This window comes from Podarcis melisellensis (genome assembly GCF_964234715.1).
Source record: "Podarcis melisellensis genome assembly, chromosome: 16".
NCBI classification, from domain to species: domain Eukaryota; kingdom Metazoa; phylum Chordata; class Lepidosauria; order Squamata; family Lacertidae; genus Podarcis; species Podarcis melisellensis.
In genome coordinates this window covers 14,174,941-14,189,138 of record NC_138533.1, presented here as the reverse complement: position 1 = coordinate 14,189,138, position 14,198 = coordinate 14,174,941, and the positions used below count along the sequence as shown (strand labels likewise).

General features: G+C 50.3%; 1 protein-coding gene and 1 long non-coding RNA gene across 2 annotated transcripts; both read right to left on the bottom strand.

Annotated features, from left to right (window-relative positions):
- Positions 1 to 194: 194 nt before the first annotated feature.
- On the bottom strand, positions 195 to 10,384 carry DRAP1 (DR1 associated protein 1). The gene is made up of 7 exons (XM_081892001.1): positions 10,194 to 10,384; positions 5,992 to 6,064; positions 4,719 to 4,812; positions 3,635 to 3,754; positions 2,335 to 2,422; positions 899 to 987; positions 195 to 396 (listed from the first exon to the last, which is right to left on the bottom strand). Exons 1-7 carry the CDS (start codon positions 10,233 to 10,235, stop codon positions 249 to 251), a joined length of 654 nt encoding a protein of 217 aa, XP_081748127.1. The 5' UTR covers positions 10,236 to 10,384; the 3' UTR covers positions 195 to 248.
- Positions 10,384 to 14,121, bottom strand: LOC309358808. Its single transcript, XR_014163624.1, has 3 exons — positions 13,982 to 14,121; positions 11,030 to 11,065; positions 10,384 to 10,421 (listed from the first exon to the last, which is right to left on the bottom strand). It is a non-coding gene; the product is annotated as an uncharacterized lncRNA (long non-coding RNA).
- Positions 14,122 to 14,198: the final 77 nt, after the last annotated feature.

The following is a 14,198-nucleotide window of genomic DNA, read 5'->3' as shown; positions in this document are numbered from 1 at the left end:
TGGCAACTGGGGGCATGAGATGGTGTTGGGGCACCAGGGAGTGAAGGACCACTGGTGCTTATCTCAGCACTAGAGAGGGAGCAAAGTAGCAAGAGGGGCTGGGAACAACAACAAAAACACACACACATCCTGCCACAGTTTCATGTTTTTTAATAAATTTAAGAACAGCCCCGTTCAAACCCTGTTCTGTCCCTCCCCTCCCCCCCACCCCTCCCCAAAGTGGCAACAGCAAAAAACCAGAACTAGGGCTAGGAGTCATAATCCTCCTCGTCTTCCTGGGCTGGCGCAAGCGGCGCAGGTGGGGGCGCAACTGGCACCGTCCCCATTGGTGCAGCGACAGGCAGAGGTATTGCGGGAACCGGCGGGGAAGTGAAATGTAGATACGGTGTTGGAGCACTGCAGGGGGAGAAAAAGGAGGTCGGATTAGTGTGCAGGCCAAGGCACTTTTTCTATAGATTGGGGGGTGATGAAGATGTTTTCCAGGCCTGGGGTGTGTGCCTGTGGCCCTCCAGGCGCTGTTGGACTACAACTCCCAGCATTCACAACCATTTGCCATGCTTGTTAGGACTGATGGGAGTCGGGAGCCCAGGAATATCTGGAAGGCTGCAAGTCGTCCCTGTCCCCTCTAGGCTCAGAAACAGATCAGGGTTTCTTTGGTGAGAAGAACAAATAACAGCAGCCTAGACTTTAAGCCAAGGCTGGTGCCAGGATTGAAAGGGGCCATGGCAAAGTGGCATCCGGTCCCTGCCCCCAAAACACACAGACGTCAACAGTTTTGAGGCAGCCGACAACAGCACTTGAATCCCAGCTTGACGGCTCAAAGGGCAGAGCTCCCAACCACAATTCCTGACACACTGCCGGCCAAATGCAATAAGCAGGAGCACACTGAAAATATTACGTGGAGAGGTGTGTGGCAGGTCGCACAGGAGGAGGGGCGATGTGGGACACTTCCTCCTCCCCGTTGCTCTCGCTGTCTTCAGAGTCGTCCTGCACAGGCCGGAGAAAAAAAAGGGTCACCATGGAACGATGCTATGCTCTTGATGCCAGCCTATCATTTACTCGGAGCAACCAAGCTAGTTGGATCCTGCAGCCACATCTTTTGCCCTTCTAGGCAGGCAGCTGAAATGTGTTTCCTGGGCTGCTTCCAGCCCAGCAGACCCGATTCACACTGCTGTGCAAGGACAGTGCACTGAACACCACAGAAGCGGGGAACCTGAGACTTGGCCCCCCCTAAGCCTCTCCATCCAGCCCTCAGGACCCTTCCCCCCCCCGGCCACACCCGGATGCCTCTTGCTTGCTTGGAAGGAGGGCAGAGGGGTTTGTATGTGCGCAGGCAAACTAGCCTACTGTACAAAGGGAAGATTCACCTCCATTGCTGGATGTGGCCCCAGGGAGGCTGCCTAGAAAGAAATGTGGCCCTTAGGCTGAAAAAAAGGCTCCCCCCTCCTGGGATACAACCAACATCACTGCCTCAGCCCACTGCTTGGAGGCTGGACAGTCTAAAACAACGTAAGAAAAGAGGGTGGAATATTGAGGAATAAACTGTGTATGTCTGATGAAGTTGGGCTGGAATCGGAGCATGGCATTGTGGGGCACTTGCCAAGGCCTCACTGCCCACCCACTGAGCCCCCTGGCTATGCTCAGCTCGCTCCTTGCGCTTGTGGCCTGCTCTGCTGCCCATCACAAGTGTGAGTGAACAGGGAGGCCTCAGCACAACAGCCCCTGCCTGCCTGCCTTGCTGCCGCCTCCTGGGCAGTGCGGCCTGGCAGGCCCAGAGGGGAAGCATACAGGCCGTGAGCACAGTGGCAAGCGGGGGGAGGCCACAACTTCACCCCCCTGTGAAGAATCACCGCTGAGATGAGGCAAGGGTGGCTCCAAAAAAGTTAACCATCTATAGTTAGCAGAAAGGGAAGGGGCCGAAGCAAGTGGGTGGTTTTCCCAAGCAAAACCACCAGGGGGAAGGAAGATGAACAGCAGCCGCTTTGGGTTTCTGTTCACACAAACAGAAACCGAAAGTGGGTCAAGAGACTGTACATGGGCATCCACCAAGGGGGATGACGATACAGTTGATCCCCCTCCCTGGATGACCTGCTTCGTCCTCTCCGTGGTTTACTCCACCCAGAAAAATTCCTGCAGGCGCCCATACAGCCCGCATTTTTCTGTGGTTCTTCAGGATTTCATTTAAAGGAGGGAGGGAGGCGGGATGAGGAAAGAAAGAGAAAGGAGGAGGAAAAACAGGGTCAGGTGGTTAATTAACTTTTTAAAAAGTGTTTCTGGACTGCAATTAGAAGAGGGTTTCAGTTTCTGAAGACACTCAAAACCACGCCAGCCCACCTCTTGCTCCGAGTCTGTGCCCGACTGCTTCGGATCCCGTCCTTTGCCTGGACCGCCGTTCTTTCGCCCAGTGCCAGGTTTCCGGCCCCTGAACCAGAGAGGAAAAGAAAGTGGAGACAGGTGTGCGGAAGAGGCCTCCAGGTTAGGCTATGCAATGCGTTGTTCATGGGGCTGCCCCTGAAGACCATTTGGAAACCGGGGCTCAATTGCTGGCTTTGACCTTTACCGCCTTGCAAAGCTCAGGACCCCTATCTCTAAAGGCTGCCTTCCACTATATAAACCTCCTGAACCCTGAGATCATGTCCCCCATTGCCCTTCTCTGCATCCCACCTTTGAAGGAGTTCCAGAGAGTGGCGAGAAGAGAAAGGGGCCTTTTCTGGTCTGGGGTAGCTCCGCACCTCTAGCAAGCTCTCCCCAAGGAGGTCTGCCTGGCACCAACCTTGCCAGGCCAAGACATTTTTGTTTTCCTGGTCATTTGGGCAGCACCAATGATGGGATGTGTTGTTGTTTTTCGCTTTGACTACATTTTGAATATAATGATGCATTTTTATTCATTACTGCACCTCACTCGTCCTGGGAATTGCTTCAGGGATTTTTGCTGGGGGAGTGATTCATATAATTAAATACACCTAAAGCAAGCCTCCCCAGGAAAAGTGCAGACACAAACAGCGGCTCAGAAACTGATGCTCTGCCACTTGGCTACGGCCCAACACATGTCGTGTGTGGCCACTGAGAGCTGAAATGCCTGATTCTAGTCTTAGCTCAGCCGGACTGGTCTCTTGACAAGGCTGGGGAAGCTGCGGTCCTCTGGAGGTGTCTTTATTTAATCTCCCGCCATCCCTGGTTGGGGGGTTGATGGGAGTTTGAGCTCAACAATATCTGGAGGGCCTCCGATTCCCCATCCTCAGCCTCCCACTCACAATTTCACAAGGACAATACTAGCCAACTTGCAGGATGGTTGCAAAGGTTCCTGAAGCAGAAGCAAGCAAGTATTCATATTATGGGAAAAACCTCCCCATCTCCCCCCTTTAGCAAAGAACAGATTAGGGGAGAGGGACAGAACTTCCTCCAGTGTCTCCCATCCCACCCATCATGAAGGAGGTTATCTTAGGCCAGATCAGATTATTCATCCATCTAGCCCCGTACTGTCTACTCTGTCTTGCAGAGGGTGTCCAGGGTCTGAGGCTGAGAAGGATCTTAGCCATCTCCTGCCAAATGGCCATTTTTGGGAAAGTGGAGAGATGCAATCGGGGATCGAACCTGGGACCTTATGCTACGGGGGCTTCCCCTCCCTTCCTACCTCCTGGAAACTTTCTCCCCCTCCATGAGGTTATCCTCCGCGTCTCCTTGCATATCTGGCACGGAGGCAACAAGGTCCTTCAGGAAGTCAAACTGTTGCTCCAGCTCTATGCATTGTTTCCTGCAAAACCAGATGACAGGCTTAGATGGGAAATCCAGACACAGCCGATGCAGTGACAAAACTTCTGTTTAAAATCAGGGGGACGGGGAGACAAGTTTCTAGCCCTCATGGTTTCAAATAAAGGTTACTAGATTTGTGAAGGCAGGCAGCTAGCTGCCTTCAACTTCGTGGGACTGTTGATGTTTCTCCAATGGGCCAGGGACCACCAGTGGGTCTTAAGTCTACTTTCAAGGGTGATTCAGGGCCACAGCTCACACAGTGCTTCCTCACTCTTCCATTGTGGCCTCTGACTTTTGGGAGGAGCAATGCCAGCAAACCTGTATGCTTGGTAAAGGTGGGTGGGGAAGAGAAAGAAAGAGAAAGAGGCAGGGGAGGGAAGGAAGGTCTCACTCCTCTGAAAGGAAGAAGCCAGAGGAGGTACTGAAGGAAATCAGAAAGAAAGAAAGTTATTTTTTTAAAAAGTAAATGAAATAAAAAGGAATATGATAACAGTCTAAAGCTGCTGCAGAAGGAAGAGGTGAGTGTGAAAGGAGTGGGCAGAAGGAATGAGAGAAACTGGAAGTTTGGAGGGGGGAATTAGATACATGTATGAAAGAAAAAGACAAAGTAACAGGAGGTAAGTAAGTAAAAAATACTTTTGAGAGGCATGGTTGGGGGAAATAAACAGTTTAAAATGAAAACACTTTCTGCACTTCAAGCCAAAGCACTTGAAGCTCAACAAATTCTGCCTGATACGGGGAGGCTGAACTGCAATACTTCCACAGCCAATGCCTGTGCTTACTTTGAGGAAAGCTGAACTGGGGAACTCCTTGCCACAAGGAATATACACATTTCCAAAACGGGATTAAAAACCAAGGAGAGACGATGTCAGTAATGGCCAGCTGATTGCACCAACTCTGCCTCCATCCGCCACCCTTTCATGACTGGCTCTGCCCCTGCACCTTGATGCGCAGCCGGTACTCACAAGTGCGATGTGGTCATGGTCTTGGCGTTCCTGGACTGCGTCACGTGACAGGCCTTCTTCAGTAGCGATTCTAGAAAGAGCTCCAGCGCCCGAGCTTGGGGAGACCTACAGTTAAGGGATGCTGTCAAGGGAGCCACCCCCCCCAACCCCCTTACAATGTGCAGAGAGTGCAAAGCCTCACACAGGAGGCTGCCTGAGGCCAGATTTGTCCATCCAGTCCTAGGGAACTTGTCAGCCCCCCCAAATATAGTGGGACAACAGCTTCATCCTCATCCCTGAGCACGGGCCATCCTGCCTGGGGCTGACTAGCAGCAGGTCCCTGCTGGGGAAAAAATTCACATATTGCATCCAATATGCTCCTTTGGTTTTAGATAGTACATGAGTAAAGGTAAAGGTAAAGGTACCCCTGCCCGTACGGGCCAGTCTTGACAGACTCTAGGGTTGTGCGCTCATCTCACTCTATAGGCCGTGAGCCAGCGCTGTCTGCAGACACTTCCGGGTCACGTGGCCAACGTGACAAGCTGCATCTGGCGAGCCAGCGCAGCACACGGAAACGCCGTTTACCTTCCCGCTATAAAGCGGTACCTATTTATCTACTTGCACTTAGGGGTGCTTTCGAACTGCTAGGTTGGCAGGCGCTGGGACCGAACGACGGGAGTGCACCCCGCTGCGGGGATTCGAACCGCTGACCATGCGATCGGCAAGTCCTAGGCGCTGAGGTTTTACCCACAGCGCCACCCGCGTCCCACAGTACATGAGTAGACGAGTCTAAAATGCCTGGGATGCAAATTTTCACAGCCCTCAAGGGGCAATGGTGGCTCATTTACCAGAAGTAATTTATTCAGTGTTAGCTCTGGAAGTGTATTCACTATTCCAGGGGTCAGCAAACTTTTTCAGCAGGGGGCCGGACTATATTTTGAAAAAAAAATATGAACGAATTCCTATGCCCCACAAATAACCCAGAGATGCATTTTAAATAAAAGGACAAATTCTACCCATGTAAAAACACACTCATTCCCGGGCCTCATTTAGAAGGTGATTGGGCCAGATCAGGCCCCAGGGCCTTAGTTTGCCTACCCATGCACTATTCTGACCAAACTATGCCTCCTAGAGCAAAATATATGTAGGCGGCTAAGTTTGGTCGGAATCGAATTCCTACAGGTTCCTCAAGCCATCTCCTTGGGGCAAGACACATTCCCCCACTTGGCCTCCTTGCACTTCTCCCCAAGGCTTGGTGGGTGGGCAGATCCAGGCAATGTGACGAAAAGGATACAGATAATCACAGGAACAGCCGCCGCCACCTTGCCAATCTCCTCGTCAGTCTGCATTATCTTCTTGATTCGAGCCTTTTTAAAAACAAAAAATGGAGAATGGAAGAGGGTATTAAAACGGAACCCTGGCTTCTCAGATTTCAGCTGGACTTAGCCAAACAGCCTGTAAGATCTAGAAATTTTGTTTCCTGAGTTTGAAAAAATTCAACTTAGCTGGTCACAAAGCTGAATCACATCCCTGGTAGTCACTACATTTTACATGCCTGTGGAATCACAGAATACAACCCCCACCTCCAACCACTCGATAATAATCAGGGCCTTGAACTGGCGCCTTAGAAACTAGCTGGAAGACCAAATTTGACACACTGTACTTCACCCTTATTAACAAGGGAATGCGGCTGCGTGCATGCCATCCATTTAAAGCACATGACCCCCCCCCAAAGTATCTGTAATTTATTAAGGGTTCCGGGAACTGTAGCTGAGTTTAGAGTAATCTATAGTTCCCAGGATTCCTTGGAGGAAGCCATGTGCTTCAAATGTGATGTGTGTGCATGGCCACAGTGGTGGTGCCTCACTTCCCAACGGGGTAAACGACAGAGGGCATCAGTGCCACCGGTTTGCCAGCTAGCTCCCAAGTCTAGTTCAAGGTGCTGGTTATAATCACTGTAGAGGTGATGCTTGAACTGGAGGCTTTCTGCTTAGGTGGAACAACCACTCATTAGGTGGCCCTAGAAGCAAACACTAGGAAACACTTTAGAAATTGAAGAGGTAATCCTGGAACTCAGCCTCAGCCCAGGGGATCATCTATTTTGGAAGCCCAATGGTCCAACTCTGTAGACCACAGAGTAAAAAAACAACAACCCAACAACAAAACCTCCAAGGGCTCCTCTGAGCACATGCAGAGTGCCCCCCCCAGATAACTATTAAGTGACTTGGACTGGGTGACCAAGGCTCAGCATCTCTCCTAAGCACTAAACCAGGGAAGGGGAACCTATTGCCCTCTAGACTGATGGGAGCTGGGGCGGCCATGGATTTCCCCAGCCCTGCACTAAAGCCTTCCCCTGAACCCTGCCTTGGCACCTGGGGTGCAGCAGGGAGCTGCCAGTGAACAACCAACTTGGGTAAAAAGACACACTGCTCTCGGGAAGCTAGCTTTTCAGCATCGCACCCAGGTTGTCCCATGGGTTGGCAGGAAGGACTGTGCTGCTGGGCTTGCTGAAGGACAGCCCTCAGGCACCCTTGTCTGCCAGAGTCAAGAAAGGCTAGGATCCACTGCTGGGCAAGAGAGTGGGGCACCTGGGGCATTGCGATGCCTGAAGTGGAAATGCCCAGCCTAGCTTCATGGGGGTTGGGTGGAGAGACCAATAGTTCAGCGCCAGAACACAGGATGTGCCTGCAAACTCAGTCTTCAGCATCTCCAGATCAGTGTAGACCAGGAGTGAGGAATGCTTTTTAGGCAGAAGGCCAGAATCCCTTGTGGACAAGTTTCCGGAAGGGTGCATTCCGACATGCCAAATTCACACACACAACGCACCCTCCACCCAGGCTAGCAAGAGGCCTTATCTCAGTCAAGGACATTTCTCAGCTGAGCCAAGACAAAACACTCAGGGAAGGCGGGGAGGAAGGAAGGCCAGTATGGGGTGTGACCTGGGGAGCAGATACTGTCAACTGAGAGTCCCAAGGTCCCGGCTGAACATCTTAGAGAGCCCCATCTGCTCCCCAGCATGAGGTTCCCCATCTCTGGTTTATATTGGGCTAGGTGGACTAGTGGTCTGACTCTGTCTAAGGCAGATTCAGGCAGGTAGCCGCGTTGGTCTGAGGCAGTCAAAATAAATTAAAAAATTAAAACATTGTCCAATAGCACCTTAGAGACCAACTACCGTAAGTTTGTTCTGGGTATAAGCCGAAGTGTGCATGTCTAAGGCAGTTTCCTATGTGAATTAGCTGTTTATCCAGAATCATGAGGGCAGGAGTCTTGTTTCTGTTTTAGGGTGCAAGAACACATGATCTACATGAAGAAGGTCCCAGATCTCCAGGTAAACCCCATAACCTCCAGTTAAAAAGGATCAGGCAGCAATTGATGGGAAAGACGCTGGCCGGCCTGAAATTTCAGACCGAGGAAGAGGATTGATGGGAGTTGGAATTTACCAACATCTGCAAAGTCACGCGCTTCTCAACCCTAAGGAAAGCCCAATCCTATGCATTTGTGCTCCGAAGTAAATCTCATGGGTTTTACAACTCTCATGCTTGTACAAGTCAAAGGATAGCAGGACATGTTCCAGGAGAGGCTCACATGCGTCCCTCCAGATTTTTAAATTTTTAATTTAATTTAAAAAATTAATTGAAATATAAAATCTTACATTCAGCTAGGAAAATTAAACCAAATTGTTTTTCAAATGACAAAGCAGAATAAAGTAAAAATTAAAATTAAAATACATAATCATATTCATGTTCTTATTATGTATTTTGTGTTTTTTATATTGCAATTTTAAGTTGTGAACTGCCAACAACAACAATAATAATAATAATAATAATAATAACAATAAACACTGTCCCAAAAGGCAGTGAAAAGATAAAACAGCCAATGTTGTAATAATGTCCTATACAAATGTATCATGAGTCCATCCATGCTTGGAATACATGTGGGTGATCAGCAGTCTCTTGATCACTGAATCACAAAAAGGATTTTGGGACCAAGGAAAGAAGGAAGGAAAGAAGGGTAAGAGGTTTTATAAAATGATGAAAGGTGCAAAGAGACAAAAATAATCTGTCTTGCTCCAAACACAGGAACCCAGGTTTTCCACCAAAATTGTCCAGCAGCAGCACTTTGGACAGAGAAAAGAAAATGCACCCCCTCTTCAGAAAGCCCTTCTACAAAAGAGGCACCCACCATGTAGCCTTACTATAAGACCTCAGGTTGGCCCAGGACCCAACAATCAACATTAGCAAATAGCAGAGGAAATAAACTCAGACTTATTCCATGCCAGGAGAGGGAAACCTGCTTCCCTCCAGGTGTTGCTGGACCACGGACCATGCTGGCAGGGGCCAATGGGGGCTGCAGTCCAACAACAGTTCTGGAACTAGTGGCCATGCAGATGTGGGCAGACTCCAACTCCAGCATGGTTAATGTTCAGGGACAATGGGAGTTGTAGTCCCAACAACTTCTGGAGGGTCATGGATTCCTCAGGAGCCAGATTGTATCTTGCAAAGGCCACAGAGAGCAGAGGGCACATCTTCCACAGGGGCTACAAAAGCCAATTTCCATTGGGGAGGGGGCTTGTCTATCAGGTCAGGCAACCAGTTCCTGTTCAGTTGTTGTTGCACGACACCTTCCGTCATCCCTGACAAGTGACAAGGGACCACACTGGCTCTGGCCAATGAAAACTGCAATCAAGCAACATCTGGAACTGCATCAAGCTTATTCGAAGGAGGATTTTGTTTTGTATTTTATTGGAAAACGGGCTACACTCACTGAATTCCTAAAGCAGAAAACCTCTCCTATGGGTTTTCTCTTCTGTGCGGAGGGATCAGTTGCCTGTGTGTTCTGGGTTACATTTTATTCCCTGGGGCAGGAAGGCAGTGGGGTGGGGGAGGCAGGCTTGTGTGTCTATTCCAGGAGTGGGGAACTTTTGGCCTTCCAGATGTTGCAGAATTATGACTCCCAACAGCCAATGGCCAGGGGGTGATGGGAGCTGTAGTTCAGCAACATCTGGAAGGCCAAAGCTTCTCCAGACCAGGTCTATTCTAATAAACAGCAAAAATAAGGGGTTCTTAAGACTTCTATAGGCAAGCAGGCACGAGTGTCTTTTAGGGAGGGGTCTGTATTACCTGCTTTCTTTTCTCTCACCCCCCTTTCCCACATCTTGCTTGAAGCATATGGGAGGTACGGGGGGCAAGTAAAAGGGAAGTAATTCATTTGCCGCCTTGATTAATTTATTTAGGCAGCCCCCCTAGCCGTGTCTACTCAGCAATTTCAATGGGGTCCCCCCCTCCCCAGCTTCAGATCGCAGCCTCAAACTCTCTGGGGATTCTGCAGCGGCCGGGGTGGGGTGGGGAGGAGGGTGGCAGTCCGAGAAGCAGCCCCGGCACTTTTTGCTCCCTTCCTCCGGGGCAAGAGGGGCTCCGCTGCTGCGGGCCGGGCTTTGGTGCAAGCTCTACCCCGGGGTAAGGCAGGCGAGGGGAGGGCAGCCGCGGGGGATCTCACCGGAGGAAAGCGCGCATTGTACTTCTTCTTCTTGCTCGGCATCTCCTCTCCTCTTCCTCCTTCTCCTTCTCCCTCCTCCTCCTCCTGCTGCCGGGCCTGCAGCGAGCGAAGAGCCGGATCAGGATCACCTCGGAAGGAGCCGCCTCGCCCGACCCGGCCAAGCAGCCTCCGCCGCCGCTGCCGCCTCCTCCTCCTCCTCGCCGCCCGCCGCGCGGGTCCTAACGCCGCCTGGATCAAGGCGGAAAGGCATGAATGGGCGCTCCTTCCCCCGAGAGCGCGAGGCCCATTCATAAAAACAAACCATCAGTAGACACACATCCTGCGGTGCCCGCGGAACAGAAGGAGCAAAAGGGCAGCAAAGGCTGGCTTGCCTGCCACGTCAAGGAACTAGCGCACAAAGCGGGAGCCCCCAGCCCACCCGCAAAGGCGGAGATGGGGGGACCTGGGACTCTGCACAGGTCTTTTGCCTGCAAACTCCCATCAACCCCGCCGGCCAGCAGGGCCAATGGTCAGGGGGGGTGGGAGTAGCGGGGCGGGGTAACCACTTCTGGAAGGCCTCCACCCCCTAGACTCGAGTTCAAAGTTAGGTAAGCAGGAGACTCCCCCCCCCAAAGTAGAAGCTCGAAGGGGGACGGAGAGGGAGCTTCTGAGCCACATGCACGCACGACTCGTTTCATAGGAGCATGGGGACCACGAGGGTCATTCTAGGCCACCCTCCTGCAATGCAGGAATCTTTTTGCCCAGCGTGGGGCTCCAACCCACGACCCTGGTCTTAAGAGTCTCATGCTATCCCGCTTCGAAGTAGTTTGCCATTTAAGGGGCTTAATCATGCTTACTTGAGAAGGGAGTCCCACTGTGTCCAACGAGGATGACTGTCAAGTAAATGTTCATAAAATAGCTGCCCAAAGATGAAAGAAAAAAGAAAGAAAGAAAGGGCAACAACTATGATGTAACAATCAAATGATAGCAGCAATTTAAAAAATTCATTTGAGTACAAGACAGCTGCCATTAACAGATAGATAAATTGATATAAGGCTGCAATCCTTCTGCACAGGCTTACCCGTAAATAAGTTCTTTACTTGTTAAAGCACAATCTTTCTGTATTCCCAGAAAGAAGTCCCACTGGGTTCAATGGGCCTTGTTCCCAGGTAAGTGGGCATTAGATCAGCCTTATGTTATAAAGGCTTGCCTGAAAAGTATATTTATTTTAAAATTTTGAATCAATTTCTGCCCTGCTTTTCAATCCAAAAGGAAAACCAAAGGCAGCTTCTTTTGATATGTGAAAAGTACAATGATAAAAAGTATTGTCCAAAAGCACGAGGCACCTTGCAGAAAATAAGCAGCTTTTGGTTGGTTGGTTCCTGCCTGGATGGGGAACCCTTGTACGCCACCTTAGGTTCCACGATGGAGAAATGACAGAATATATATGTAGAAGAAAACAAGTTAAATAATGTGGGGCAGCTTCCATCGCCTTCAATACACAGGATTGCTCTGTTGTTTCCATTCCAACAACAGTGTCATTAGCTGGGTAGAAACACTTATGACAAACTTATAAGGTATGTCACAGTGTCAGTGCAGTGAGAGAGACAGCTTGCCTACAATGCCCTGGTATCTTCAGGAATTGATCTGAGATCTGATGTAAAGACTTTCTGACCTACGGGTTACCAAGTTTCCTGAGTGGCAGTGTTGGGGAAATCTAGGCTGTTGGGATAATGAGCTTAAAACCAGTTTCAGATGTACTGTGTACTCAATTCGTTCTGCGCCCAAAGTAGCAAAAACCATTTTTCCTGCATGATTTGTGTACTGTACATAAACAATTTAAAGGTGTGATCCTAAGCTTGCCATTTCTGATCCAGCAAACCACCCCCTCGGCCCCCCAAAAAACCAGGCCTCTGTGAACAATCAAAGCTTTCCAGCTTGTTTCCTTATATACAAGCTTTTTACTTAAAAAAAAGAAGCTGAGGAATGCCACTTTGGACCTGTATGCTAGCTCTGCTCACTTGTAGCACAGACTGAACAAAACAGTAGACTGCTTATTCATTTGTCAGATGAGACTTGCCAGTTAGTTTTGATGCTAAATTTCCCCCTTTCCCTGCAAAATAAAAGTAGCAGCTGTATTTCAGAAAGGACAGAGAAATGCAGGATTTTAGCCCAGTTGTGATAGGGGAACAGCACGCCCTTCCCAAGGGCTGAAGTCAGGAGTTGGCAACATCTAGCACCTGCCAGTGCCTGAGGGGAGGGGACAATGCTGTTCCTGCTGCTCCTGCTTCCATTGCCATCCATTCATTTCCAAAGTGGGGGCAGTGAGGGGCAGCAAAGCAATAGGAGCGAGCAGAAGGAAAAACAACTGCAATGGTTTGATCACTATCTGCCATCTTTCTCTGGGCCACAAAGGGAACTGGACCCTGATGCAAGAGGCTGAGAGCAAGTGGGCAATTTCAAGGCGGAGGAGGGCACTGAGGAGCCCCAAACCTAAACCAAGAACTCAATCAACCAACCATTCATACAAAAGAAGGGTGGGGGGAGTAGTAGCAGGAATGAAACATGACTTTAGTTTTTTAAAACACTGCGCCAAAAATGCAAATACAGCCCGTAGTTATTATCCCTATATTGATGGTGAGGTGGCTGAGCTGCCAGCTACAATGGCTATGTTCTGCCTCCACCATGTAGAAAGTATGCCACTGATATTGAATACCATTTGCTGGGAGTCAGAAGTAGGGAGAATTGCTGTTGCATTCAGATCCTGCTTGGAGGCTTCCCAGAGGTATCTAGATTGCCACAGTGAGAACAGGATGATGGGCTAGACGGACCACTTTTATATTCTTATGAGGGGATTCCAAGGTAACCCTGTGGTTGTCCTTTTTAAATATTTGGGCATGTGTGTGAGAGAGCGGCTCTAAGTGACAGCCATGTGGCCCAGTTTGCCCCGTTACCCTAGGCTTTTAGAGCCTGTGGCTTACATCTGCCCTGCAATGTTGTCATCTTTATATTGCAGTAGTGTGTGTGGCTGAGAAGCTCAGAATGCAGTGCAGCCCAATGCTTCCATCCTTAAATTATTTTATTTAAGGAATTTACACCCCACCCTCCAATAACATTCCCAGTTCTTCCCAGTGGCTGAAAGTGAGGCTTACAACAGCCCTGCAATGATATTATCCTCGCATCGCAGGTACTTGTGTGGGTGGGTGATGTTTCAGGAGAGCACTGCCAGGTCCCCGCACTGCAGATGGGCGGGCTGGGGAGCCGTGGTTATACCATGAAGGGCTGCGATGCCAACGGAACTCTTAACATCACATCCGACGTCAAACTAAACTGGTTTTCCGCTTTATTCCCCAGTGTAAACTACGAAGGGATTTCAACGTAGCTGCGCCTAGAGCGATAGGGACCCACCTCTCAACAAAACTCAAAACACTTAGGCGCAATCCGGAAGAAAGCGCGGGGGGGGGGGGAAACCAGCCCTTCCGCGTCACTTCCGGTATAAAATGGAATCCTCCGCGCGCGATACACACACAAACACCCCGCCCTCTTAACAGCCTGAGCACATTTTAGAGGGGGGCTGTTGCTCCATAGAGAAGCCAACTGCTAGACCGGCACCACTCCGGGCGCCCATAGGAAACAATGCCCAACATGGCGGGTTGCCATTTGTGAGAGGAGATGTGTTTTAAACCCACCCCCGTGCCCTCAGATATTTTAGGTTTGGGACGAAGAGATAATAATCCTCAAATATTGGGAAGCGCAAAAAAGAAGCCCCTTTTTTTCGGAAGATAGCAAAAAAACTTTGGTTCCCTTACCTCACTTCCCTTACCTCAGTTCCCCGGCACTTCCTGTCCCTCCTCCAATGCATTCCCCGCATAACTTCCGGGCTGTGCCGCGCGCCGGGCCGCCTACGCCAGGCAGTTGGTAAGGCAACGCCACTCCAGGCGGGGCTGCTGCGAAAGGGGCTCCGGCGGCGGCGGCGGCGGCGGCTTCTCTGGAGGGGCCAGGAGAGGCCCGCTCTCTCGCGCTCCT